This window comes from Syngnathus floridae, chromosome 12 (assembly GCF_059516105.1).
Source record: "Syngnathus floridae isolate MCC-2025c chromosome 12, RoL_Sflo_1.0, whole genome shotgun sequence".
NCBI classification, from domain to species: Eukaryota; Metazoa; Chordata; class Actinopteri; order Syngnathiformes; family Syngnathidae; genus Syngnathus; species Syngnathus floridae.
The window spans coordinates 1,524,045-1,550,912 of NC_142424.1; the positions used below are offsets into that span (position 1 = coordinate 1,524,045).

General features: G+C 48.5%; 4 protein-coding genes and 1 long non-coding RNA gene across 17 annotated transcripts in view; 1 reads left to right on the plus strand and 4 right to left on the minus strand.

Annotated features, from left to right (window-relative positions):
* Positions 1–664, minus strand: part of LOC148389383 (uncharacterized) — a 67,391-nt gene extending 66,727 nt beyond the window's left edge. The window contains exon 1 of the long non-coding RNA XR_015861684.1: positions 584–664. This is a non-coding gene — a long non-coding RNA (uncharacterized LOC148389383). The remainder of the gene's footprint in view (positions 1–583) is intronic.
* A 264-nt stretch (positions 665–928) lies between these two features.
* On the minus strand, positions 929–2,389 carry mrps2 (mitochondrial ribosomal protein S2). The gene is made up of 4 exons (XM_088391924.1): positions 2,288–2,389; positions 2,014–2,100; positions 1,686–1,806; positions 929–1,580 (listed from the first exon to the last, which is right to left on the minus strand). Exons 1-4 carry the CDS (start codon positions 2,310–2,312, stop codon positions 1,034–1,036), a joined length of 780 nt encoding a protein of 259 aa, XP_088248050.1. The 5' UTR covers positions 2,313–2,389; the 3' UTR covers positions 929–1,033.
* Positions 2,390–2,443: 54 nt separating this feature from the next.
* On the minus strand, positions 2,444–9,247 carry ppp1r26 (protein phosphatase 1, regulatory subunit 26). 2 transcript variants are annotated; one of them, XM_088391916.1, is made up of 5 exons: positions 9,062–9,247; positions 4,965–7,765; positions 3,211–3,313; positions 3,039–3,091; positions 2,444–2,468 (listed from the first exon to the last, which is right to left on the minus strand). In XM_088391916.1, exons 2-5 carry the CDS (start codon positions 7,691–7,693, stop codon positions 2,459–2,461), a joined length of 2,895 nt encoding a protein of 964 aa, XP_088248042.1. In that variant the 5' UTR covers positions 7,694–7,765; positions 9,062–9,247; the 3' UTR covers positions 2,444–2,458. The 2 variants fall into 2 exon arrangements, with proteins under 2 accessions (XP_088248042.1, XP_088248043.1); XM_088391917.1 differs by lacking the exon at positions 2,444–2,468 and adding an exon at positions 2,494–2,971 and having other exon boundaries at positions 3,035–3,091; positions 9,062–9,246.
* An 844-nt stretch (positions 9,248–10,091) lies between these two features.
* On the plus strand, positions 10,092–15,196 carry ttll11 (tubulin tyrosine ligase-like family, member 11). The gene is made up of 10 exons (XM_088392453.1): positions 10,092–10,966; positions 12,020–12,119; positions 12,188–12,321; positions 12,391–12,693; positions 12,965–13,249; positions 13,482–13,577; positions 13,644–13,756; positions 13,873–14,091; positions 14,169–14,275; positions 14,352–15,196. The coding sequence occupies exons 1-10, from the start codon at positions 10,562–10,564 to the stop codon at positions 14,675–14,677; spliced, it is 2,088 nt and encodes a 695-aa protein (XP_088248579.1). The 5' UTR covers positions 10,092–10,561; the 3' UTR covers positions 14,678–15,196.
* Positions 15,197–17,291: 2,095 nt separating this feature from the next.
* Positions 17,292–26,868, minus strand: part of dab2ipb (DAB2 interacting protein b) — a 36,718-nt gene continuing 27,141 nt past the window's right edge. For 11 of the 12 annotated variants that reach the window (XM_088392440.1, XM_088392439.1, XM_088392445.1 and 8 more), the window contains 14 exons: positions 26,267–26,420; positions 25,444–25,542; positions 24,507–25,061; positions 22,719–22,863; positions 22,328–22,472; positions 22,021–22,257; positions 21,594–21,795; positions 20,479–20,666; positions 19,989–20,394; positions 19,445–19,915; positions 18,829–18,966; positions 18,234–18,436; positions 18,079–18,166; positions 17,292–17,991 (listed from right to left, as the gene is read on the minus strand). In XM_088392440.1, coding sequence (XP_088248566.1) covers positions 17,824–17,991; positions 18,079–18,166; positions 18,234–18,436; positions 18,829–18,966; positions 19,445–19,915; positions 19,989–20,394; positions 20,479–20,666; positions 21,594–21,795; positions 22,021–22,257; positions 22,328–22,472; positions 22,719–22,863; positions 24,507–25,061; positions 25,444–25,542; positions 26,267–26,420 — 3,199 coding nt within the window. In that variant the 3' untranslated portion in view covers positions 17,292–17,823. The remainder of the gene's footprint in view (positions 17,992–18,078; positions 18,167–18,233; positions 18,437–18,828; positions 18,967–19,444; positions 19,916–19,988; positions 20,395–20,478; positions 20,667–21,593; positions 21,796–22,020; positions 22,258–22,327; positions 22,473–22,718; positions 22,864–24,506; positions 25,062–25,443; positions 25,543–26,266; positions 26,421–26,868) is intronic. The other variant, XM_088392441.1, reaches the window with a different exon arrangement.

Below are 26,868 nucleotides of genomic sequence, written 5' to 3' on the forward strand. Positions count from 1 at the left end.
TTTTTTTTATATTTAAAAAGGGCATTCGATGTTAATATGAATAACTATCCCTAGCTCATTAAATCTGTACTGTTTTTATAATTGGTAATCAAATTTCAAGGTTCTGCTTTATTATGAATATTTTTATATTTTTCATCAAAACTGGGGTGCATAAGCTTCCCTTTGTTGTATTATCGACTTGTATTCATTAAATAGGATTTGAATTTTAGTTATAATCCTTACGACAACTACTTGCGTTCGACTTGAACGACCTGACAAACTAGTTAAACCGTATTTAACTATTGGACTGTATTTCCAACAGTTACATACTTTTAAGTCAAATAATCACATATTGGCAGAAAAAGAAAACACTCCAAAAAAATAGTTTATATTTTAACTGGATAATAATGCTACTTTAGCACTAGCCTCATTAGCTCGAGAGATCAAAGGAAACACTACAAACGTGTATCAATACGTGTACAGTATAAGCACAAATGTAAGATAAACATTTTTGGATACTTATAGAGAAGTTTTTAAGAGAAACGCGTGCATGAAAACGTGATATTTGATATATTTTGAGGACTTCATGGCGACGTCTACCCACCTGTTGCTCGGCTTCCCTTGATGAGTTGTGATTGACAAGGGGAACGTGTGAAAAATCCCGCCTGCAACTACGGCAGCTCGGAGTGACCAAAGTTTCCGTAGTTTGCTTTTCAATAAAGTAATAAATGTATTACTCATTAAATATATTTTAAAAAGTTTCTAAACTGAATTACAACTTAGTGGATAAGCAGTGGAAATAAAGACTTAATAAATGCCATAATTTCCTTTTCTGAAATGTCCTTCAATACAAATGCAATTTTAAACATGTGCTTTAAATTAGGGCAACAACAGCCCTCCAGGATCTATGAATAATCCAAAACAAAACAAAAAAAAAACAAAAAAAGAATGCATGGATAATGAATTTATTTTCAATAGTCAACACCATACATACAGTGAAAATAACGAGTGATGATGAGGGTCTTTTGTTTAATCCAAGATAAACAGGATGGGGTCACGGGCCAGGTGAGTTGGGCACTGTCAGGCCATGGAGCAGCTCCATCTGCTTCCTCTTGTCCTTACCTCGCCGGATCGCCATCTTGAAAAGGCGGCAGTAAAGCTCCATGGCGACGGGCGTGTCGTCGTTGCCGGGTACCGGGTAGGTGACAAGACAGGGGTTGCAGTTGGAGTCCACCACACCTACAGTGGGGATGTTCATCTTGGCAGCATCACGCAGGCCCACGTGCGAGCGGAACACGCTGCTGAGTGTGCTCAGGAAGATGAGCAGGTCGGGCAAGCGTACACCGGTCCCGTACTGCACGTGGGCGTTGGTGAGCAGGCCGCCCTGCCAATAGCGCGTGTGGGCATATTCGCCGCACTCGCGTGCTGTGCTCTCCACCAGCTGGCCGAACTGGCGGCGGCGGTTGACGAAGAGGATCACGCCGCCGCGGTATGCCACGTGCGCCGTAAAGTTGAGAGCCAGGCGCAGGTGTTCCACCGTCTGGTCCAAGTCCAGAATGTCCTGCTCCAAGCGGCAGCCATACAGGTAAGGGACCATGAGCCTGCGAGCATGCAATTCACCATATGTTGGTATGCATTTTTTTTTTTTAGATGATAAAATATAAGTTTTTGCAAATAATTGTGCAGAACCATTGACATGACTTTACCTGTGTCTGCATCCTTTTTTATGGCCAAGGTGCACTCTGGCATCAAACAAGTCTTTGACTGTGAAAAGCTCAGAGACACGGAAAAAATCTGGCTTCTCTAGGGGAAGCTTCATAATATCGTCTGCAATAATATTAAAAACAACTTTGTTTATAGAGTACACAAACATTTAGGGTTGTAAAAAAATACAAAAACAACAGATATATTAATATAATTCCACTTGTCAGTAATGTCAGTTTACACAAACCTTCACAGTACTACTAAATATATACAAATAGATATTAGGTACTAAATAAATATTACAACTCGTGAAATTAGTCAAAGGCTTACCCGAGACTTGGTCGCTTTGCGGTTGTAATTTCATGGACGCCGCAGTGGAATAATTGCAATTGTGATGACGTAGAAGCCTCCATAGCCCTGAAATAAAATATAAATTGCAAATTAGGCATCGTAGTACTTGACAGCGTTATAACACAAGTGACGCTGTCTACCGAGCAAGCCGACACACGGATTTACCATCGCTTCACGACGAACCATGCAAATTTGCACACACAAACAAGTTAAAAATAGTGATATATGTTAAAAGTTTTAATAAATAGCATACCTCTAGTTAATGCACGAGTAGCCATGCTTGATAGTAGCACGGAAGGTCAGTGCAGTGCGCATGCGTCTTTTTGCGGTCTTCTTCTTGTATGTCAACCTTGGATAGTTGGCTCACTGTTGCCTCCGGCAGGTTTTTGTCCAACATTGCACCTCGTTGTTTTTTAAAGCGTTCTTAAATCGTTCTAACAATTCAATAAATAACTTAACCATTGTAAAACTTTTTTTAATCAACTTTTATGTCATAGTGCCCAGGGAACCATATTCACTCAAAAGCAGAATATTAGCTGTCTATCAATACAAATGGATTCTTAGATTAATTGAAAATAAAGTATTACTTTTGTTCTATCTGGATATTAGCCCCCAAACATATCAGAAAAATGTGTCATATTCTAATAATACAATAACGTGCAATAAGGTATACATTAGTCTGAAAAATGTCAAGACACAAGCATTGACCACATCATATAACAGCAATAAATGTAAACAAGAGACAACTCAAACAATTCAACAACAGCCAAACAAATGGCAGCAACAGGGAGGTAACATTCACGTTAACAGAGGCAAGAGAAAACTTTTGTCCCCCACTAGTCAACAAATGTGCAACAGTGACATTGATCTAGAATTGAAACCAACCATTTTTTCAACATGTTTAACAGGTTACAACACGTTCCGCTTTCTCGTCCATCTACCTATAAAAAGATGATATGATTTGGACCAATGAAAACACACATACACGTACACACATGACCTACCTGTGTGCCGAAATAAACTGCAACTTTCTTTTGACGTTCGGCATCTTGCATGTCTGCAAATAGGTGAGTTTTCAAGATAGACTTTATCAGGTACAAAGAAATTTGCTTTTTTTTTAGATTTGTGGTGGAGCTTTTGTTGCAATGTCACAACAGAAGGATAAAAAAAGGATACCTCGTTCTTGTATCTATTGCGGAACATGCTACTGCGTTCTTCCGAGCAAAGCGCGATGCACGGCCGAATGACGATGCCGGGGTCCAGGGTGTACGACAAGGACCTGCATGGGCGAGTCACAGCACGTCAAAGTGACCCGTTCCCTCCCACCCCAGAACAGAAAACCAATTTGTTGCTGAGATTGCGCTTTCTTTATTATACAGATAAAAGACACAGCATTAAAACTGAACACAAAGGATACTGAAAATAGGAGAAAAAGAGTTCATACAAAATATTTACAAGACTGGCAATGCACAGCATGTTCAGTATTTCTCTTTTTAATAAACAAAAATAAATAGCCTTGTTTTTGTTTTTTTGCTGGGGACAAAAGTCAGAAAGACGAAAAATGACAGTGAAGAGGGCTGCAATGAGTCCTTTGAAGGACAGAGTGCTGAAAAAGGGGACTTGAAATCATGCCACAGACAAAGTGGCTTAAGAAGCAAAACGTGGATGCAAGAGTTTGCGAATCTTGGCTAGCGGCTACAAAGAAGCACAAGTTTTTGCGAAATGCAATGCGTACAACTGACAGTTTGTGAAGCACGTTTTGGAAGAGTCAAAGAGGGCCAAAGTTTGTTAAAAAAAAAACAAAACATCAGATATGTCAAGAAATCGGTTGACCGTATGGAAACGATTTGACAGTTGATTAATCGTGTCTTGAAGTGACAAAGAAAATGTCTGACAAGAAAATGTGGGCATGTTGGTAGAACGTGAATGCATGCGGTCAGCATAAAAAAAAAGGAGAAACTCAAAAGTAGCAGAAATATCAAGGAATCGCCAATTGCGTGGAACTGATGTCGATTAATCGTGTCTTGGAGTGACAAACAAAAAAAAGCTGACATGAACAGTTTTGCAGTTGGAAAAGCAAAGTTTGTGAAGAGTCAAATATGTCATAAAAATCGTGTGGAATCCACATGAAGCCAACTGTCAAACAAACAAAAGAAGACAAGAAAGACGGGTACGTCCTAGCACGTGAATAATTTTGCGGTTGTCTAAAATAAACAATTGTTGGTCGTAAATACCGAAAGTCGGGTATATTGAAAGGTTACAAATCTGCGGTTAATGCTGCTACAAAGGCACCGTTGATTTCATGTCAAGTCTCCCCGAGCTTTTTTTTTTTCCCACTCGAGTCAATATGTATTCCCTTGCCTTTCAAATATTGGTCGACTGCTACAAAAGTCTTGGGTCAAAACGTAGCACAGGGTTGTCACTAAGTGGTGTCGGGTCTTGTGACAAAATGGCCGCCACTTGAACTGGATCAAAATGTGTGTGTGTGTGTGGGGGGGGGGGTTAATATAAATAAAATTTGGGCAGCCTTTTAATTGACAATTGGTACTCTTTGACCGTGCGACTAACAGAGCTAGTGGTGACCCAAGACTTTTGTCCTAAACTCAGAGTAAACAAGACAATGTTGCACATTTATTTTTTTTCCCCCAAGAAACTGGTGAAATGTTTTCAAAAGCATCTCGTCAAGCGGTCGCAATAACATGATTATATTTCAAAATAAATTGGATCCATTTGGAGATTCTCTGGCGCCATTTTTTTTTTTTTTGCATGACCAAAATGTGGCCGTATTGCTTTTGGTAATCTCATGGCACAAAACACACACCGTTGTTGTCATCGGCAAACTTCCCCCAGAGTCCTGGGTGGTAAAACTTAAATAATGCAAATCAAGAACACAGATGACGACGCCGTGTGGGACTAAAAAAGATACTTACAAAGTGCTCTGCTTCTTCTCCGGAGTCTCACCTTCTGACTCATCTATAAACTTCTCATCAGCTCCCTCTAGTGGAAGGGCTCTGCTCTGGACTGAACTGGCCTCTCCCTCATCGCTCTGCCTGCTCTGCACCTGGACGTGGTTGGTCCGACCCGACTCCAGCTCGACAAACACGCTCTTGTCGCGCGGCACGTGCACCGTACTGGCCGCGCCTGGACGTTGCCCGGACGAACCGTCGGCGGCGAAGGGCTTTGGGGCGCCGCTCGTCACGGGGGCCCTCGGGGTTCTGTCTGTGGACCACGAACGTTTGACCGAGGACCAGAGAGAGGCCGGCGTGGGGGGCTTGAGTTCGCTGGGCTTCCCTAAAGACGCCGGTGACGGACTAGCTCTCGTTGCGGACGTGCTAATGTGAAATGACGTTCGGTTGAAATTTTTGGGGTCGACGATGGGGAGTCCGAAACTCTGGCGCCACTTGATGGACTGATCCAGAGCCGAGACCTTTTCGGTTTGTCCGTCGTCGACCCTCGCGGGTGTCACTGGCTTTTGCTCAGCTCGGCCCGACCACGGTGAAATTCTGGGGTTGCAGGACCACTGCGGGGTGACCGCAAGGACCGCCGGGCTGTCCGGAGCGGAGGGCGCGGCTTTGTCTTGGGGCGGAGCCGACGTATTGACGCTTTGTGTCGGAATTTCAGCCAGCTGATCATCCCGTTCGAGGTCACGTGGCAGCGGGGCGCCATCCGCGGTGCCGTTCCTGGGCGCCTCCGCGTCGTCGTTTGTTCTTTCTGAGACCTTCTCGGCCTTCTCTGCGAGGAACTTTCGAATTTCCTGCTCGATGCTGTCGTCGCTATCTACCGAGCTGCTATCTTCTTTTATCTGCAGAGCAGTTGCGGGCGGATGACCTCGAACGTCGTTCTCGCCGCGGCTCGTCCGTCGCTTAATGATTGGCGACGCATTTGGCAAAGCGGTCCTCTTTGGCGAGTCACTTTTCCTTTTGTGGCCCTTTTTCAGAACGGTAAGCTTGGCTAAATGATCCACTTTTGCCTTTTTGGCGGCGGCTCGCGATTGTTCGGCTTTTTCCGTCGGGCGTTTTCTGGAATCGCGCTCCGACCTGCTCATCTTCTTGGACTTCTTCTTGGTCTTGAGAAGGGCTTTGATGGCCGTATCGAGATCCTCGTCGCTGTCGAGCGAGCTGCTCTTGTCTCCGCTTTTCTCCGTCGATCTCTCCAAGGCCTCCGGTGGGCTTTGTGCCTTCAGAGGATTGGTAGATGCACCTACGGAGGACGCGCTGGAGCTTTTGTCGTCTTTGGATTTGCGCCTCTTTGTTAAGGACAACCTCTGGGATTTCTTTTGTGTGACTTCTTGCGTCGTCGACGGTTCTTCGGGTGGACGTTGGAGCATTTGCGCCTTCTGCTCGAGAAACTTCATAATCTCTTGCTCGATCCCATCGTCGCTGTCGACCGAGCTTCCGTCGCTGTCCTGCTTCGGAGTTGTGGATAGTGGCGCGGGGACGGCGAGGGCGCAGCCACTTGGGCCCATGTCCAGATGGGTCGCGAAGGCTTCCGGCATGACCGTTTTGGAGATGTCCAGTATCGCTTCGGCGCACATCAGCTCGGCGGTGGTATTGGCTTTGGGAAGGACCGGAAGCGGCTGCTCCGTAAAGCTTTCTGTTCTCAACAGATGAAAACCGTTGCCTTCACTTCTCTGGCTGACATTGAGCGAGTCGTCCAAGAGAATCGGAAACGGCGGCTGCACCCAATTTGCTGTCTTCTCCGCTGGTTTATTTTTCCTTTTGAGTTTGTCAAGACCTGCGCTCCCGGAGGCATTGGGCGCTAGCGTGTCTTGAGGTTTGGGGACGCTCTTATCGCGGAGTTGTTCGAGCTGATAGCTGCGAATGGCCTCCTCGATGCCGTCGTCGCTGGAGGAGTCGGATTCTTCCACGGAGGCGAGCGGTTTGAAAGCGTCCCCCCTGGTCTGCTGCTCAGTCCTCTCCAGCTGGTACCTCTGGATGGCCTCCTCGATGCCGTCGTCGCTGGAGTCGTCGGAAGCGTCTCCCCCTTTGATGTTCCGTACCACACTGTTTGACTTGTTGGTCATCTGATCTCGTATCATGATGCGAGCCAACTCGGAGTTCCCGACGGCTGCCTCGTTAAGCGAGGCCTTGTGTTTAATGTACTTCTTCACGGGCGCTGTTGCCTGTGTGGCTTGGATGACACTTTTGGAAAGGTGGCTTCTCATTAAGGAAAAGGCCTGGCCTTCCGATTTCATTTCAGGAACGGTTTGCCTGGACGATGGGACAAAAGGTTCGGCCTTACGTTTGTGGCCATCCTTTTCCTTCAGGTATTCAAGGATGGCCTCCTCGATTCCTTTGTCCACAGAGTCGTCGCTATCGCTGCTCTGGTCACCGTCCTTGAAAGTTACATCGGTTGAACAGTTTTTTGTTTTGGACTTGGCTACCACGAGGGAGCCCACCGCCGCCTTACAGGCCTGGGGAGGCCCGTCCTGTCCCTGAAGCACATTGCTCTCCACCTGGTCGCTCATATCGAGTGAGGACTGACTGCTCCTCAGGCTCTCAATGATCATCTGGACCTTGTTTGCGATAGGAGAACCCCCGGTGGACAACTCCGTGTCCGAGTCATTGAAGCAGACGGGAATGCTAAAGCCTACGGGGCGTCCGCATGCTCTCCACTCGGTGTGAGGCGCCGCGACAGTGGGCACGTTCATTAAGTACATTCTACTCGAGTGAGGGGAGATTGTGGACCATTGGGAGTGCAGCTTCCTCCTTCTGGTGTCACATTGTTCAATCTGAGGAGAAAACAAAGACAAGAAGCAATTAAACCAAAATGTGGAGAGGGTCCTCAGTTTACCACAGAGTCCTGTATCGTCTTTCACCTCTTTATATATATTGCAAAACATAGATATTATAAAACTGTGCATTGTTGACAATATCATATTGCAAATGACACCGAGGAATTGACATTTCATAATCTAATTTGAGCAGTGTCGGGCAAAATAACATGTTGCCATCTTATTAAATATATTTTTTAGCTATTGAAAGGCGTTTGCTAATTTTTTAGCTCATGTAAATCCTGTTTTAACTGTCGTTTTGGGCACTGCTATGCTGTTTGTTTAGTAAGAATGTTCTGGAATTTCACAGATATAAAATACAGATGCACCTGTCACCACCAGTATTTAACTTTTTTAATTGAAATTCAACAAAATAGTCAAACATAGCTTAAAGCAGAGCTAAATGTTCCTCCATTACATGCCCCCAGACGACATGCAGTGGATGCTAATATGGAAGTCGGCGAGTTTCATCCACCCTGCAGCCGCCCGGAGGCGGCCGGTGTTGCAGCACCGCGACCGGGGCATGCAAAACACATTCACGTCGTCAGAAAGACAAACACCATGAGATTCAAACTTTCACATCTTCTTCGGTGACAAATGAATTGCAAAAAGGCAAAACTGGCAGAGAGAGGGCCCGAGTTTGAAGCATTTTCATGAGCGGCTTCTACCCCGCAGAGCGGCCGGAAACCAACTGCACCAAGCGGCTATGACTCGCCCGAGGAGCCCAACGAGTTGACGTGGAAAAGCGTGTGAAAAACGAGAAAAAAATCTCCCCGTTTTTACACCAAACGTGAAAGAAAGTTAAACAGGCGACGTATGATCGGCGTCTTATGGCGCTGCATGTCCTCCACCCCGGATGTTTTGCCACGGAGCAACCCTCGAGCACCTCGTCATACTCTAGCGGCGTCGAGGGCTCGACTGCTCGGCGAGGTGCAGCTACGAGACGCCGCGCAGCTACCATGTTTCTCGGCGCAGACTGCGGTTGTCAACCAGTGACAAAAAGCGTAGTCAATGTCGTTAAAACACATATTGTTCGACTTTACGGTGGGATACGCGAGTCCGGCGCCGAAGGTGGTGATGGTGGGGGGAGGACGACGGCGAGTAGAAAGGCGGGAGCGGGGCCTCCCGGCTGCCGCAGCCCCGGCATTTTCTCCGGCTGAGAAAGCCTTTGTACTGACACCCCCAGCATCGGCTAGCATGCCACGTTTGGAAAACTAAAAAAAAGACCCCACAGAGGCGAAAACGAAAACTTACCGGATGACAATGAAGCAAATGCTTAGAGTACGCATCCGAACTCGCGGGTGCAGAACACCGCGGGGGTGATGTTTCAAGTGGCCGTCTATCGAGCTCGAGTACCGGCCGTGTGGTTCTCGATGTCGCGCCCTCCACCGACTGGCGGGCGGACAAGCCCCCTTAAAGGCGGCTGCCGCCTGGCTGCAGCCGAAAGGATCTCTTTCAAATATGGCCAGTTTTTTCCACCACCATTCGGGTGTTGGCTGCTATTTAATATTTGAATAACTCCATTTAAAATACTAAACAATGTATCTTGTAATATATGTAAATTAAGTTTTGACATGGCATGGAAAGGTTTTATCTTCAAGCAGGCTTGTATTTTAGCTCACTACTTGGTACAGGTGTACCTAAGAGCACCTATTTACCTGAATAAAAAGTTTCTATCTACCTACCTAAAATAATGAGACAAACATATCCCAAATCAATTTCTATTGCATAATGAAGTTAGATGTCGTTCAACTTGTTACACTCTGTCTCTCGCTTGCATGAATCACAAATGTCAAAAAAGGTTAAGTAAATTATCTGAGGCTGAGATTGTTTTGGAGGCTTGCGCAAATGATCATCCTCCAGGATGGAGTTTAGCTCAAAATTGCATATTTGAGACGCATGCCAACGTCAGGGGAATTACATGCACCTAATATTTATTGATTTGTATATTTTGTTTGTGCAATACTTACTGGATATTAGTGTTTGTGCTGTGCAAGGGAAATATTTAGTCAATCAGTTAAATTCGCATGCAAAAGGTGGATACCAAATTAAAGATGTGGCATCCCAAGTATTGCCTTCAAATACTATCGGGAAGTAGACCAACAGTTACTTTGGACCATCTGGAATGAGTTTGAATGAGTTTGAATGATGCACAACTCCTGAAAGAGTTATATATACGCTTAAATGTCTATAATTAGATAGTTATATTAATAGAAACATTATTAGAGCTCTGTGACAGCATGACGCGAACTGGAGAAAACGTCCGCAGGCAAACTACGGGAGTCGTGACGGTATTAACGAGGATCTCTGAATGCAACACTGCCCCTACGCACGCGCACGCGCGAACAGACGGCTCCTGGACTGGAAGCGGCTGCTCGACGATCCGCTGCACTGCTGCTGCTCCTCCTCATAGCGGCGCGGTGTGGGTCGGAGCCGGGTAGTGAGGGCCTCCACTGACGGATCGAACCTTTCGGTACCCGTCCCGTTTAGTGTCAGCAGCGGGTGTCACGTATGGAACTTGATGCATTTAATGGTTAGCGCTAGCTAGCGTTGCTACATAACCCGAGATGTCTCGGTGGTCGGCACTGAGCTGAGCCTCCCCCCCCCCCCCCCCCCCCCCCCCCCCTCACAAAAAAATTGATTTGCAACCGCTCCGGAGTAGACAGCTATGCAGGAGACGTTACGGTCCGCTGGTGTCGGATTACTGGACGTGTTGATGTTACGGCTGCACCCGGCCCCGCAGCGTCGAGCATCATGAGCGACTGCCATGGCGATACGGTGCAGCGACTTGATGTTGAACAGTGCGGGGAAGAGGACGAGTGTTTGGTGCCTCTCTCCCCGGTACTGCTTGATGCTTCCGGGGTTCCCGTCATCCCAGTACCCGCCCCAGAATGCCGGACTCCGGGGACGGAGGAGATGAAGATCGGGGAGAATCTCAACCAACGAGGGCGTGAGCAGCATCGGGTCACCGTCAGAGCCATCGGGAAAGTGGTGGGGGACAAGTGGGAGGCAAACGGGAACTATTCGACTGGCATCCACGCCCAGGAGGATGGAGACAAACACGGCAAGAAGAGGAAGCTGGTGACAGTGGACACTTCTAAAGCCAAAACCTCCCTGGAGGGAGTCAAGATCAGCATCAGGATGCTCAAGTGGAAGGAGGTTTGTATACTCAAGAGTGGAAATTTGACATTTTGAACTGAAAAGGTGGTCGTCAAGTTGACACTCGTTCTAGCATGAGAGGTGTTGACACCTTGGGGATTACTTGCAACCCGATTGCGACTGCTTGTTAAATATTCACGAAGCTGCTAATTGAGTCCGATCGGCCATTGTGATTGTGACCCAAGTTACCTATCGCTGCTCCCTTCCAACTCAAGTCCATCTGCAGGATTGTGCAAACACTGGCAGGACCGTGCTGGTGTCATCTGATTCTTGGGCCATATGGCACTCTCTCTCCAACAGTGGAAATGATAAGCTTGACTTTAATCCAATCGTCTAAGTCCTCTTTCAGGCAACTGTGAATGAGCCAAATTGTTGGCATGACGACAGCAGCGGCAACGCCTTTTATGGTCACGGAGGTAGTTTGTTAAGGCCACACTGAAAAACAAATGTTCAATCGTTAATTATAAATATATACTTTTATATATAAACAGCACAGTGACGCAATTCCACCTTGAATCACTCAAGCCGTGAGTGAAACGGCACTTGACATTTTTCCATCCATCCCCCCCCCACCCGCCTCCCTTCCTCTTGCATGCTGACTCACTAATGGGATGCTCCTCTATAATTCCATCTGGGATCATCCTCATGCTCAAGTCCAGCTGGCTCGTGCCTAGCAGGACGACACCGCCAAGTGCACGATATCTAATAAGTGCCAGGAAGCGCACAATTCGCGGCGACGTCAGATCAATACAAAATGGCCGACGACTACTCATGTCACAGCAAAGGTTCTCTTTTGTAGATTTTCCTGCAACCTTTCATGCTCAACATGAACGGACACTTGGTTGCTGCCGCTACATGATTGTGTCCAAAACTTTCTTTTTGATTCCAATCCTAAACTGAGTCTTATGGCACCTTTTGTATGGTGTCACTTTCACAGCTCAATGCAAGCTTATCCTTGCAAGAGAACAAACTCGGGCACTAATCCTGCCGCTCTGGTGTGGATGCAAGTTATGCGCTTGACTGTCCTAATTAACCCCCAATGCCTACCCGCAGATTCCCAGCGGAAGACGAGCTCCATGTGACATCTACTGGCACGGCGTCTCCTTCCACGACAGTGACAACATCACGTCGGGCCAGGTGAACAAGTTCCCAGGTACTGAAAAGACTTTCTTTTGCCCTGTGACGGAATGCGTGTCCGTCCTAACCCTGTCTGCGCCACAGGAATGCTGGAAATGTCACGCAAGATCAACCTGAGTCGAGCCGTGCGCATTATGGAGGAGCTCTTCCCCGTGGAGTACGACTTCTACCCGCGCTCCTGGATCCTGCCCGACGAGTACCAGCAGTTCTCCGCGCAGGTGAGCGCCAAAGGCACTTCCGTCGGTGTCGTGCTGGATTTCATTTTTTGGGGTGTTCTCCACGGTCAGCTTCGCATGGTGAAGGAGTGCGACGACACCTTCAACCCCACCTTCATCGTCAAACCCGACAGCGGCTCTCAGGGCGAAGGCATCTACCTCATCCGCGACCCGGCCGAGCTGAAGCCGGCGCCGGTCTTAGCGGTGGGCGCTCAGGCCCGGCAGGCCGTGGTGCAGGAGTACATCGGCAAGCCGCTGCTGGTGGACAAGCTCAAGTTCGACATCCGCCTCTACGTGCTGCTCAAGTCGCTGGAGCCGCTGGAGATTTACATCGCCAAGGAGGGCCTGACACGCTTCTGCACCGAGCCCTACCAGGTGTGCCGCCTTATAAATTTGCCCAAGGAGTTTTGTAATTGCGTATTGTTGCCACAAGATGGCAGCAAAGCGCTTCAAACATACTCAACGCCATTCTTTTAGCATGCCCACAAGTCTACTTGAATGCCGTTCAGTCATTCATTGATTTGGAATAACATTACGAGAAGGACCGCCAACAAAATGAACACGTACAAAAAAAAAAAGCATGAAAGCTAAAGTGCCCCCACCTGCTCACGCTCACCTGAAAGGACGCCTCGCTGTTGTGCACCAGGAGCCGAGCCAGAAGAACCTGGGCCAGGTCTTCATGCACCTGACCAACTACTCGCTCAACGTGCACAGCGGCAACTTTGTGCACTCGGAAAGCCAGAGCACGGGCAGCAAGCGCACGCTGAGCAGCGTGCTACGGCGGCTGGCCACCAAGGGCGTGGACGTAAAGAGGGTCTGGTCGGACATCATCGCCCTGGTCATCAAGACCGTCGTCGCCGTGGTGCCTCAGCTCAAAGTTTACTACCAGGCCGACATCCCGCCCGGGAAGCCTGGGCCCTCCTGCTTCCAGGTGAACCATTCGCATTGCTGCAAAAAAACAAACTCAAGTCAAAAAGATGGCTGCAGAAAAGCCCGCTAGACCGCAACTGCGACTAAGCACCAGTAGGCGGCAGTGTTGTACCGCTAAAAGGTCTTCCCGGTCCTCTCCCTCTCAGACGTTCTCAAAGAGTGAATTGACTTGGTTCATTTTAAATGCAACGTTAAAAATGCAAAAAATACTAACCACACTCTGATGTTGTCAGATCTTAGGTTTTGATATCCTTCTGATGAAGAACCTGAAGCCCATCCTTCTGGAGGTCAACGCCAACCCCAGCATGCGCATCGAGCACGAGCAGGAGGTACGCGAGGCGCGCCCCTCGTCCTCCCCGGCCGGCTCTTCGTCACATCCTGTGTTTGTGTTGCAGGTATCGCCGGGAGTGTTTGAATGCGTTCCCAGTCCGGTGGACGAGGAGGTCAAAGTGGCCGTCATCAGGGACACCCTGCGCCTGATGGACCCCCGACTCAAGAGGGCGTCCTCGTACGTAGACATTTTTTTCCCTCTTTAAAATGACATTCTTTAAAAAATGCACAAAACCTCCCAAAATGCATTCTTATTAAATGTTTTGGGGGATCTGAATTGTTCTTGCTGCGAAGATGGCGGTCGGCGGGCGGGGAGGAGGCGGCGGGCGACGGCCAAGTCAGGAAGCATCCCGACGGTGTGCCGTCGCTGTGCCTGAAGCAGGTGTACCCCAAGTACAGCCGGCAGTTCAACTACCTGCGCCTGGTGGAGCGCATCGCCGCCCTCTTTGTCCGCTTCCTTGGCGTGAAAGGGAACATGCGCCTCGGACCCACCGCCTTCAGAACCTTCATCAGGTGCAGCCTTTTTCATCTATATTTTTTCTTTGATAAATGCCCAAACATAACAAATGGTCCTCTTATGTGTCCTGCAGGAACTGTAAACTAAGTAGCAGCAACTTCACCATGGCATCGGTTGACATCCTCTATATTGACATTGCGCGGCGCTGGTCCGGATCTTTGCCCGACTCTCGGGAAGCAGGTAAGAAGGACACGTAATGTTAACGTATATCGCAAATCATAAGTGACAGGCATACCGTGCACTCCTTGTTTTCCAGGCATGGGCTTGCCGGCTTTTGTGGAGGCCTTCTTGTATCTGGCGGCCCGCAGGTTCAAGACGCAGACACCTCGACAGCAAGCGGCGTCCCTCTTGGATCTGTGCGAGGCCCAGCTGGAGTCACCCACGTCGGGCCCCGAAGAGCGCCGCTCTTTGAGTTGCGGTCGGGCGGCGTCCCGTGGCGGTGCGGGGGCGCCCAAGCCCCACCTCCAGCAACCTGGGCAGGCCCCGCCCTCACCCGCGGCCGCACCTCCGGCGCGCCGAGCCTCAAGCCAGGACTGCCGCAGAGCCAAGGCTCGCTCGCGAGAGGCACGCGTGGAAAACTGACGTTGCTCGCCCTTGTCTTTGCCCTGGGGCCGCATGCCAGACGGGGCAGCTTACATTAAGAATATTATTTCTCTATTTTTTCATTGAGTTTATTCAATAAGTTTTGAATTTGTGTAAATACAATGAATACAATGAACATTTAACGTTTCTGAATTTGTGTTACGAGGCAAAACTGGCTGCAGCCATTTGACAACTGTTAGAAAAAAGGACGTACGTCAAAGCCAAACGTGGCCCTCGAGCACAAACGTTTACCCTGCGCTCTCTAATACGGTCACCTCTGATTTTGCACAAAGACACATTTGCACACAAATGTATGCATGCGTCTATAAAAAATAAAAACAAACAAAAAATGGTGGGAAAAATATTGGACAGTAGATAGAGCTTATTGAGCTAACTTTTTATTTGAATGCCAAGATATTTGAAAGGGGGCAGCTGTTGGATTTGTTTGTAGTGGAAATTAAGTCGATACCACTAACAGAGAATAAACTTTGACCAAATAAAGATTTGTATGCACGGCAAGCTTTGTTTTGTAGCCTTTCTACCTCGCCTAGTTTCACAACATATAGAATTTCTGCTCGTCAATCGGAAGCATCGAGGTCATCACATGGGAGGCTTGATATTGGATTCAACGCAACTAATATATATTTATTCATTTTTCTGATTTGAATAAGAAAAAAAAGGTGCCATTTTAAATATATTGTGTTGCTTTTTTTGAGGCAAAGAGGGGGCACAACTGGTTCTTGATATAGCTAAATAAAACTTTAATAATAGGTCTTGTTGCAAATGTACATACGTTGCACGGCCACATTTGGACAACACAAGGTTCTCTGTACATTATTGTTTTGTCACGTTTTGCCGCCAAAAAGTAAAATGACAACCCCCCGAAAAATAAAAAAAAGCCTAATAAAGAACTAATTTCAACAAATACTTTCAACATACTTACAAAAAGTATTTTCTACAGGTTCATAGAAAACATACAACATATTTTGCTGTATTTATAGCTGATTCATCTTCGAGCTTCTCCTGACTGTAAACTTGGCCGTGTTAACTTAGCGTAGCCTAGCCTAGCATAGTGGAGGCTATTTTGAAATAAAAAGTGTGTCTTTCATCTATGAAAGCAGCATCTAAGACAGCATTGCGACTTTTGGACTCTTATTTTTTTTTAAATTAATATTTGAATGAGAGACTGTGCAACTTTTTGGCCACCAAGCGAAAAATGTAAATGTTTGGCACACCAAAATGCCAGGACGTGCATTAAAAAAAGAAAAAGATTTGAATGGTAGCAATATCTACAGTTAATAAGAATAAATTAGATAATGCAATAGTTGTTGGTCACTCATTCGTAAATATTTTTGATATATTAGGCAAATAAAAAAATCTAAGGTGGTTAAAAAAAAAAAGTCCTGAGGAGAGCAAGTGGAATTAGGTGGTTTGAAAATATCCATTTCATAGTAATATGTCTTATATTCACCTATTAAGCTCTGGCATCAAAAATATTTAAAAAAAATATTGTTTTAAGGAGTTTCAAAAATAGTTCCCCTACTTGGGCATTACAGTCATGTTGTCTAAGTAGAAAAAGATCAGATAAAAGAGAAAAAAGTCACCTGAATAAAAAGAAATGGTCTTGAACGAGGATCTGAAAGTTTTAGCGAAATCACATCATGCTCAACTGATGTTAAAAAAAAACAAGGTGGTGTAAAAAGATGCATAGTCTCTTAGCTCGGTATTTTGATGTTTTACAAATAACAACCGTAGTCCTAGCGCTCCCTTTTCTTTAGTTAACACATAAAAAAAACAAAGCTTACATTTGCCACTTAACGTAAAAGTGCATAGACCTCTGAGCCATGAGAAAGCCACGATTGTGCTCGCCAATCTCAATCTCAAGAATGTGACCCCCCCCCCCCCCCCCCCACACACTTACACACACAAAAAAGGGCCCGTCTTGTTTTGGCTAGCGATAGCAGCACACTGCTCGCGGTGCTAGTTTGTATTTACAACACCCAGGATGACCATACAGCAGAGATTGAGCGCGAGATTAAAAAAAAACAAAAAAAAAATTACTGTTAAAATTAACATCAACGTTTTTTTTGTTTTTACACTTTCACGCTGCGGTCAATTATCCAATTTCACTCATTTGGTCGGACACATGTTTCAGGTCAAGCCCGGAAAGAAAATTCGACAAAACCACTTCACATTTTTGATTTTCTACTCATGTCAAGGATAAAACTGGGTAGGAGGAGCTAAAAGTTTACAGTATGGTTTGGAGGTTTAGTGGTACGCTTTTAAGGGTAATCAGGCCATATTCAACAAAGCGCAAACTCTGCCTTAACCAATCCCATTTTTGCACCGGAAAATATCAGACGGGTAAGAAACGGTGCGTTCCTCGGTGGCCTGGCCAGTCCAGTGTATAGCACATCCGTCCGTCATCGCAACATCCAGCTGCTGCAAGAAAACCTGCGCGCTCTCGTCAGTCATTTTTAGACGCATAAAAATAAAACTCCTAAATACAAGTCTGCTTTTTACCTTTGACATTATCAAATATAGCCGCCCGCACATGTGTGTGTTTGTGTGTGTAGTCTAGAAGCCCCCGAAAAAAGAAATGCATACATCTATATTAAATTGCATCAATATAGTATCACATAAATCTCATTTACTTACATCTTACATATACGTTTGTACAAGCTCTATCCTTTACAAATCCACAGAATATAATTGTGCCTTTTTTTTTGTCTCTCCTCCTCGGTTCTTTAAAGTTTTTTGCAGAAATCGGGAGCTGTGGAATAAAGTTGCCATCTTAGCTTTAAGGCGTTGCATGTACCAAGCTTTCACAAAGTGCACTGCCAGTTCAGTCCGTGTGGCTGAGAGGTCATTTTTAGCTCCCGGTCGGTTCTTTACAAACTTGAAGCTAACACGCTAGCCAAGCGACTGGAGTGTTAAGTAGTCGTCGAACAACAAAAAAAAAAAAGACGTAGTGGTTCGTCCCCTCGGTCGTCAAATTGTCTTTTTGTACGTACGCATTCAGACGGGTATGTACAAGCTGCGACCATCCGGCGAACCTTGACCCTTCCAAGTCCGCCTCGTGCGGGGTCCGGATCGTCCCTTCCCGCGTTTCTCTCGTAGGTCCCGGTTTGAGTTTGTTTTGGCGTCTAACAGTTGCTGCTGTTGCGGAACTCACCGTTCTCGGTGATCTGCAGCTTGGTGGGGTTGGTGGGCGAGATGCCGTTGCGCGACTGCGTGCTGTAGCGCTCCTTCAGTTGCGTCAGGGCGCTCATCAGACGAGCGTTGGCCGCGTCCAGAGATGCGATGCGCTTCTCCTAGGTGGAGACACCAAAAAAAAATGCTAGAATCCAACCAGGAATCCAAATCAAGACTTTCTGAATGTGAAATTGTAGCATAGCAACCTGTGCGTCAATGATCTTCTGTTTGGAGTCCACCACCGCCTGCATGTCCGAGTGATCTTTCTTCAGCTCCTCCTCCACCGACATCAACCTGGACGAAAGGCACGTCAAGACGGCGGAGGGAAAACGCCGCTCGCCGACTCTCCCGTTCTACCCACCTGCTGATGATGCCCTTCATCTGAAGGTCCTTGTCGTCCTGCTGCCGGCGCAGACGCTCCTCGGACTCCTCCAGCCGGGCTTGGTACTCCATCAGGACTTTCTGGGCCTGCTCGTCCTGACCCTTGAGACGGGCCTCGTACTCCTCCAGCTTCTGCACGGAGGCCCGCAGCTTCTCCTGCAGCAGCGCGATCTCCTGCTGGTACTGCCACATCGGAAAGCAAAATACTTGTTGGGGGTTCTCAAACCTTGAAGGTCCAGGAACCGATCCTAAGCAGTTTGTGGCGCAAAGATGGTGCGGTTTTGTTTTTTTTGCTGTGGCTGACAAAAATGCAGACGCACACACAAGCTGCTTTGCAAATGTACACAAAAGACACACACACAAACACACTTTGTTCACTCGTGCCAAGAAACCGTTGTACTGCGTTTCCTCAAATCGTGGCTCATTATTTTATATACATCCAGAAATATCATCCATTTTTCATAAATTAAAAAATACTTGGGAATTTTTGTTTTTAGAGGAAGGTGGTGGTGGTGGTGGTGGTGGGGAGGGCATTGAGGGTGGAGGGAAGGTGGAAAGGAGGTGGGGCAGGTTACCTTCTGCACCTGCGTCAGATCCTCTCTGTGCCTCAGTGAGTCGTGCTCCGTGGTCTCATGGTCTAAATACTGCACATTCATATTCAAAAGCCACGCTGCCGTGCGGTCCAGCGCACTGGGGTTCACGGGGGAGGGGGCCTAGTGGGAACCAACACACACACACACACACATGAGCGGAGTGCACGTGAGGGTTGGGAGGTGGATTTGGGGTGGGGGGGTTGCAAACAAAAGCACAGGAACAACATAAAGAAGCTCCTAATGAACATCTGGAAGACAAAAAGCGGGTGGAATGGACACAATTTGGCAACAGTGGACGTGGGAACGCAGCGGGCCCCCGTTCTGGCTCGGGATACGTTGCAACATTTTTTTGCTAACTAAAACTCCGACTCAGATAGAAATACGAAAACACTCATTGCAACGTCACTCACTCACTCACACACACGCACGCACAGACGAATACCAAGCCAGCTGTTAGCTCCCCTCATGCGAGGCGCGTCACCTTGTGTGCACGTGAGCGAGACTCGTTAGAGCATGCAAATGAGATGAGCGGAGGTCTCCGCCCACTTTTAGGAAACATCTTCATTTCAGTTATCCACCGACTTAATGATCAGCGTACCTGTTTGTGATGCGCCCTCTGCTTGGTCTCAGGACTGTCCCCCTTGGACGAGGACGACTGTTGGCGCAGACGGGCGCCGCCGCCCATGGGCCAGTCCGGCGACGAGGTCATGATGCCGCCGCCCGAGCCGGGCCGGGCGTAGGGGCCGCTGTTGAGCAGACTGGGCGGCGTGCGGCCCCGCGTCACATTCTGGGGGGGCGGTGGCTGGTCTATCCGTCGCTGGGGCCCGGCGCTGTTCTGCCGGGGGACGGCGGGCTGGTGCTGAGCCTCCGTGAGGGATAGCTGTCGGCGCGTGAACTCGCCCGAGCGTCTGGCGTATTCGTCGCCGCTGCTCCCGCCGCCGTGATTCAGGAAGGGGAGTTTCCCGCCGGGCGGACCGTCCTCATTGTTGCTGTGGGAGCTGACCGAGCTGTGGCACTCGGAGCCCGAGTCGGTAAGACCCCGAGGGGACACCGGAAGGCAGGTGGCCATCTGGTACGAACAAATGTGAAGATGATAATCAAGATGTAAGGAGACAGACACGTGAATGATTATTTTAAGTTACCTGGTAGACCGGATTCTGGAAGGACAGCGGGGCGAGTAGCTGGGCGGGTCGGCCCGGAGCGCTTTCCGTACTCGGGGTGGTCGGGGTCTGGCCGGGCCGCCTCATGTTGGGACCTCCGGGGACGTTGCACTGCGGCACCCTGGCGGCCCAGCCTCCCGCTGAAACCGGAATTTCGGCTAAAGCGTCCGAGGGGCCGGAACTTGGACCGCCTTCCAGACTGCGGGGGTCTTGCAGGTCCACCATGGACAGACTCTTGCTGCTGTTGGGCATGCCCAAATCCGGTTCGTTGGTCTCCGAATAACTGGAGCTGCGTGCCGGGGAAGGCTGGATCCCCGAGCTTCTCGTCACGAAAAATAGGTCCTTGTTTTCAGGGGTGGGGGAGGGCAGCCGCGTGAAGTCAACCAATCTGAGAACATCAATTCATTATGGGTTCAAAATGAACATCATCCAGCTCGGAAACGATCCGATCACAGCGCGAGCGGCTTTTTACCCCGTGAGGTCGTTTTCGATGACCATCTTCTGCAGCCCCGTGGAGATGCTGCAGCCGGCCTCGCCGGGCGACGAGCTCGTCTGTTCCGGCGACCCGGCGGGCGCTGCGTGGACGCTGGACGGGTTGCTCAGCGCCACACTCACCTCCCTCAAAATCCTCGGCAGAGGTCCAAGCTTGGAGGTGGCGCTCTTAAGAAAGCAAAGAGCATTGGTTCGCTCGTGAGCAGAAGCTGACCAAGCGCCCGCTTCACTTCCTGCGACCACTAGGGGGCCTCTGAGCAATGAACAGCGCAACGTCAGAAAAGATGAAGGTGGTTGGTTTGAACCATCTGCGCTTTATCCTGGCCGATTTATGTCACATCATGTTTGAACTCTATTAATTGTGTGAATGCATATTTAAAGGGGAACTCAAGAGGAAAAATGTTCCCTCACTATTATGATTCATACCACGCTAAGAGCTGATCGGATTAATTAATTCGCCTTGGGGTTCTGCCGCGATGGCCGCCATCTGACTGAAACTGACGTCTACCTGCCCTCGGGAAACGGCGAGCTTAAGATCCGTGGCGCATCCTGGCTGACGACAATATTTCACACGTATACGAAATCGATATTTTGGGGCCGAAAATCAAACGTAGCTTCTGGTTCCAGAGTTGGAACGCTCGAGTGAGCGCAGAAATACAAAGCCACTCTGACTTGACTGATGTCTGAATTATTCAATTTTTTTTTTCTTCTTCCCCAGCAGATGGAAGACTTTATCTCATGATTAGCAGCCTCCCCATCTGCCACCGAAGCGAATGTCCCCAAAAAACACGATTGCGACCTCCCCGGGCCTTTGGCACTGCTCTGTGTTTCCGCGCTGTTTATGTAACGCCGTCATAAATTATTGACGGACGCCCCGATAAAGCTCCCGATGAATTGCGAGCGTGATTCCACTTTTTCAGCAGCTGTGGTAAATCAACCACCAGAAGCTTCTTCAAATCAAAAAATAAAAAGGATGAATAGTAATATTAAGCCATCCGATGGATAATAAATTGTGTCGAGTCTAACAAGGCTCACGAAACAATTCACGAGGATGCTGCTGCCTTCAGAAACGTATGTGATGATCCCATGGTGTACCTGGTCCATCTGGGAGACCACCTCGGAGAGGAGGGAGTGCAGCGTGGAGAGCTCGCGGCCCAGGTCGATGTAGCCCTCGAAGCCCGCCGTGTTGGAGATGGTCTCCGGGTTGGAGATCTCCAGCAGGAAGCGCTGCATGTTGCTCCACTCATGCTCAAGGAACTGATTCATGAAGGACATGTACTCCTCCTTGTTCCCGAACCTGAGCACCCGTTGATAAAACAAAGTAATAATCAAAATAAACGTGAAATAAAAATGGAAAGAATAAAAAAACAGTGCTATTCGTTAGCCTGCCTATGGCATTTTGCATGGTGTGTTAGCATTCAGCTAGCAGAAAGATGTGTGATTGGGATGTTTTGAATACATAATGTGCATTTTGACGCCATTTTTTTTTTCTCCCCCGACGTGCCAGATGCGAAGCACTCACTTGGCAAAATTGGCCAGGTTCTGCGTGACCTTGGCAATGAGCGTGAGGGTGCGCGCCGTGCGGTCGTCGGGGTATTCCTGCATCAGGTTGAAAAGCGAAGGCGACATGATGGCCGGGCACAGGAAGCGCAGGAAGAGCGAGGCGCTGATCAGCCGCTCGCTGATGTCCGGCCGGCCGCGGTTGCCGCAATCCTGCCGCCACGACGCGAACACCTCTTTCAGCTCTCGCGGGAACACGCTGGCACGGAACCACAAAAGATGTTTTAGCGCGGCTGGCCGGCCTGCCGGGATTGTCTTGAGCTGCTCACCAGTACGAGTTGATGATCTTGCAGAAGGCCAGCTCGCAGCACATCTTCAGGTTGCTCTGGTGCTCCTGGAGGTCCCCCGACGAGCACTTGGACGGGTCCACCTCGCAGTTTTCGTCAGACTCGTAAAGAGCCTTTATGAACTCGCCTAGAAAAACAATAAAGCGGGACGTGAGTTGAATTTGTTCATTTTGTTTTTATCTTAAGCTTTCCAAAGATTTCAACGGTTTCGCCGAAGTGAAACAAACTACTGCATAATTTACAAGGCAGCTCCGGTATTCCCGGCCAATCGTCCCGTTGGGACGAGGCGCTCAGAACCAACAAACAAACAAAGCTCGGCTGTGTACAAGCTCCAATATTGACGTAAAGTGGCAGAAAAGCCATGGCTGCTCACCAAGAGCATCCTGCAGGTACTTCTGGCCCACCAGTTTGAGGTACTCCTCGATGGCTTTGGTGGCCAGCGTGTTCTCGCGGAAGATCAGGTGCTCGTTCTCCCCGCAGCGGTCCACTTCCGACATCATCAGGTCTGTCAGGAAGTCCTGAAAGGAAAACAAGTAAGACCACTAAGATCCGCCACCATGGTCATCAACAAACTGTCTGAAGTTTTCTCTCAGGAACTGCAATTCTTTTACTTTGGCTTGAAAGGAAAGTGCAGCTTCCATCCATCCATTCGCTCACTTGGGCGCTAATAAGCACAAGTGGAACTCGCTTTGTATCGCTGCCACATCTCATCAGGCATCAAGATTGTCTCAAAAAAAAAAAAGAGGAGGAGGGTGGTATGAAGACACGGCTGATGGCATCTAATGAATAGAGTCCCGAGATGCTCTCTGTGAACGAGCTGGCTTACTCGCCAAGAGAACTCAAATGACATTCGGATGAATTAGTCATATATGCTCTTAAAATGGCCGCCGCTGAGACGCCATCATCGTGGCAATGACTGATGGCTGAACTTTTTTTAAAGTGACAAATAATAGAAGTGACACACCATAGGGAAAAAAAAATGTTTTCTAAATTTGATCTCTTCCTCTGTACTTGTTGAGCAGACATAAATAACACTCATGCTAACATTAGTTTAGCCCGGTTGCGTATTTTTATACTCGGTAATCTCCACTCTGCTGCGCAAACACGCACGCTAACATTAGCTCATTTCAAAGTCAAAAAGACACGATAAGCAACCTTCCACTGCTTCCGACTCAAGCCGCCCCGGGACGTGCGAAGGAACTCCAAAAGCTCTGCACGAAAGGAGGGAATTAACGCAAAGTAATTAAGGATGCAAACGTCTCTCGCTCGCTCGCTCTCTCTTTGTGGCCACTTCTCCCTCATCAATCAGCCAAAGATAGACACGGCTTCTTAAGCGCTCATCATTCAGCGAGCCGACAAACTGTGATCAAGTCAAAGAAAGTTTCAAAAAGCTCCTCTGCGGTATCAGGAGACGGCAACTGATGAGGCAGCAAAAGACAACCGGTTATTTTGGTCTCCGAGCGCAACTGCCACACGTCTTCATTTCCTTGGACAAAAGCAGTGGTCAGAACGCCATGGGGAGGGGTGTGCTCATTTTCGCAAACGATCGCACGCAAGTCGAATCGTCATCTCGAAGGCGACTGCATCTTTTAGCGTCGATCAATTTTCAATTCCAGTCGGGTAAAAACCCGGAACGGATTTAGGAAGACTTCATAGCGCATCTCGCCCATGTTAGCTTGGAATGTCGCAAGGGGCTCCGGGGGGATGCGCAGACGGGATTAGTCTGCGCTCCAAAGTGCACGCCGGAGGAAATCACCTTCCTGTCTGGTCTCTTGTCTACAGCTGCGGGGGTGAAAAGTTCACCGCAGTCGCTACAAGAATGTTTAACCTTGATGTGCGCCGGTAGTCTCTCCATGGGACCCCGGTGAAACATATCGCTTGCATTTTTTGCTGGACCATGTCGGTCCGCGGTGTGGCCAATCATCCAGCCGAGACGGTTCTGGACATCAAAGACTTCACTCTTGGGCCATAACTTCAGAGTACTGACTTTGGGCACTCTGACTTTGAAGGTCTCAACATTATGGGGTAGGACACGTCGGCAACTTAAACTTTTGGAGCTATTTTTAGACTCTGACTTTTGGGCCGTGGCAACTTTCCCAGCCGGGTCATTCAGGACTTTGACTTTGGGCTTCTCTGATATCCATAGTAAAATCAGACTTACTTTGGCTTTGCCGGTGCTCTGCAGAATATGAACCAGGGCGCAAGCCATCTCTTCCTTGTTCTTGACGCTGATGCCGGGCTCGAGCACGGAACAGAGCAGCATGTAGTTGTTGGTGGTGTACTCGGCGAACTCCTTGTACATCTCCATGGGGAGGATGTTCATGCTCTGGTAGCGCGCCTTGATTCGGATCATGGGTCCCGACGCCTTGCCTTTGGCGGGGTTGGGCGTACTGACCGGGTACCACTTCTCCACAAACTGCCGCCCGCTCACCGTGGCCACGGGAATGCTGACCAATCCCACGTAGTTGTTCTTGTCCTTCTTTTTCTTCTTGTCCGTGTCCTTGTAGAGGTGCGCCGTGATGTTACGCACCGCCGGCAGGTTGTTGAACTCAAAGTGCTCGCCCCAGAAGACGTTGTCCGTCTTGAGCTTGCAGGTGGTGCGGGCGTACAGCGCGTCGTCCAGGCACAACTCGCAGAAGTATTTCTTCTTGGCGGGGAGGTCCTTGGCCTCGATGAGCCACAGTCGCAGCATGTTCTCCACCCGCCGGCTGTTGTCCTGCGGACCGGTGACGGCAAAAGTGGTTGAGAAAAGATGCTCAATTGGGGGGGAAAAAAATGAAGCAATTACGCTGTCACCTCTATCCTGGACCGTTAGCGCACCTGCTAATACCGCCATTTGAAGTCGGGGGAAAAATAGCTTTAAGAGCCTTTTTATGTCAGAAGTACTGACACATCTTGAGGAACCCGCATCTTTGTCCATATGATGGCCATCACCAGGTGATCATATGTATCTCAAGAAGCTTAGCCAGATGAAAAGCAAAGATGCCGGTGCGTCAATAAAGCAAAGTTGAGAGTTTTCATGTCGAGATTTCAAGTAGGGAGAAATTGTGTCTCTGCAGCGGCCATCGACGGGAAATGGAGGCCTCCTCTTTCCTCACCTTGTTTGGCTGAACGGCTCTCCTCAGGTTCTCCATCCATTTGTCCCTCTCGGCTGACGAACGGCAGGAAAAGCACTTGCTCCCCGAGGAGGTTGTCACCTGTGGGGGGACAAACGTCAACGTCAACACATCGCTTACATGATTGTGCTTGCTTATTAGCACCTAGCTAACGAGGTAACTGCGAGTTCTTTTCACCTTTTTTTTACAGCACCACATTCGTGTATTTGCTTTTGCCAATCGTATCAATTCTTCAATGCACGCCCGGCTCGCCACCCTCTCGTGATCTCCGCTCGCAGCGCTTGTGTGCGCTAGGCGTGATGCGCCGCCCGCCGCATGTGACTCGCGGTGCTAATCAGAGGCAGCGGCCCTCTTCCCAGCATGTTGCAAATTAAAGTCGGTTATCAAGAGGTTAAATCCTACCGCCGGCAAAGCAACAGATTACCCCCACATTGCACTTTAGTTCCAACCAGCCATTAAAAAAAAAGCACAATCATTTCAGATTGCACTCACCCCGAGAGCTGGTTACATCACCGTCGCTCTAATCCAAAATCCAAATAAAAAACGATTTAAAGTGCTTAATGTGTTCTCAGCGTTATAATCTTTATGTAATCTTTAGAAAGCCTCCGCCGGTCGCCGTGCGCTCGCTCGAGTCTTAGCGTGGAGGCCTTTTTCCTTCGGCAAACTTAGCATTACCGACGCTACACACAAACAGTTTGAGCTAAAGGCGCTATTTCGATATCTCACTAGGGAACACGATTCGGTACTGCCCAGTATGAAAACAAATCGGTTTGTTTTTAATCAATGGCACAGCGGAGATCCTCACCTCGAAGCAGTAGTCCTGCCCGAGGATGCTGCTGTGCACGGGTTTGATGATGATCTCGTCCTCCATGCTTAAGTCCAGAGCTTCCACAGCGCTGCTGGGACTGAGCAGTGACTCATGGGAGCGAGACTCCTTCAGCCTTGGCATCAGATGAGATCTAAGAAGAGAGACAAGAGGACAACGAGTGAGTCAGAACAAGTTCGGAATAGAGTCGGCGGGAGGGCTAGCATATGCGCCGCGCGCGCTAGTTAGCCGGTGCGTGGGAGGAAAGTGCAAGGACGCCTGGAGCGAGTCCTTCCGCGCCATCATCATCCTCGACGCCATCATCATCAACTAATGGACGCCGCTTGCTGCATCGCCGCCATCAAATGAGTACGTTGATTAGCATTAATGTTAGAAACGCTTCCTGCTAGCAAGCAACGTCAATAAAATGAAGCTGGGAAGCAGTCAACCGTGCCCGACTTCCTAATCACTAATCGAGGGATTTTTAGAGAGTGGACAATATCGTTCAGTCAAATGAAAAACGGCTTTCCGTACCGGTGACGTCTAATCCAGTCATAACATAGCGACGATGACTAACAAGATCCTCGTCCGGACTTCAGTAT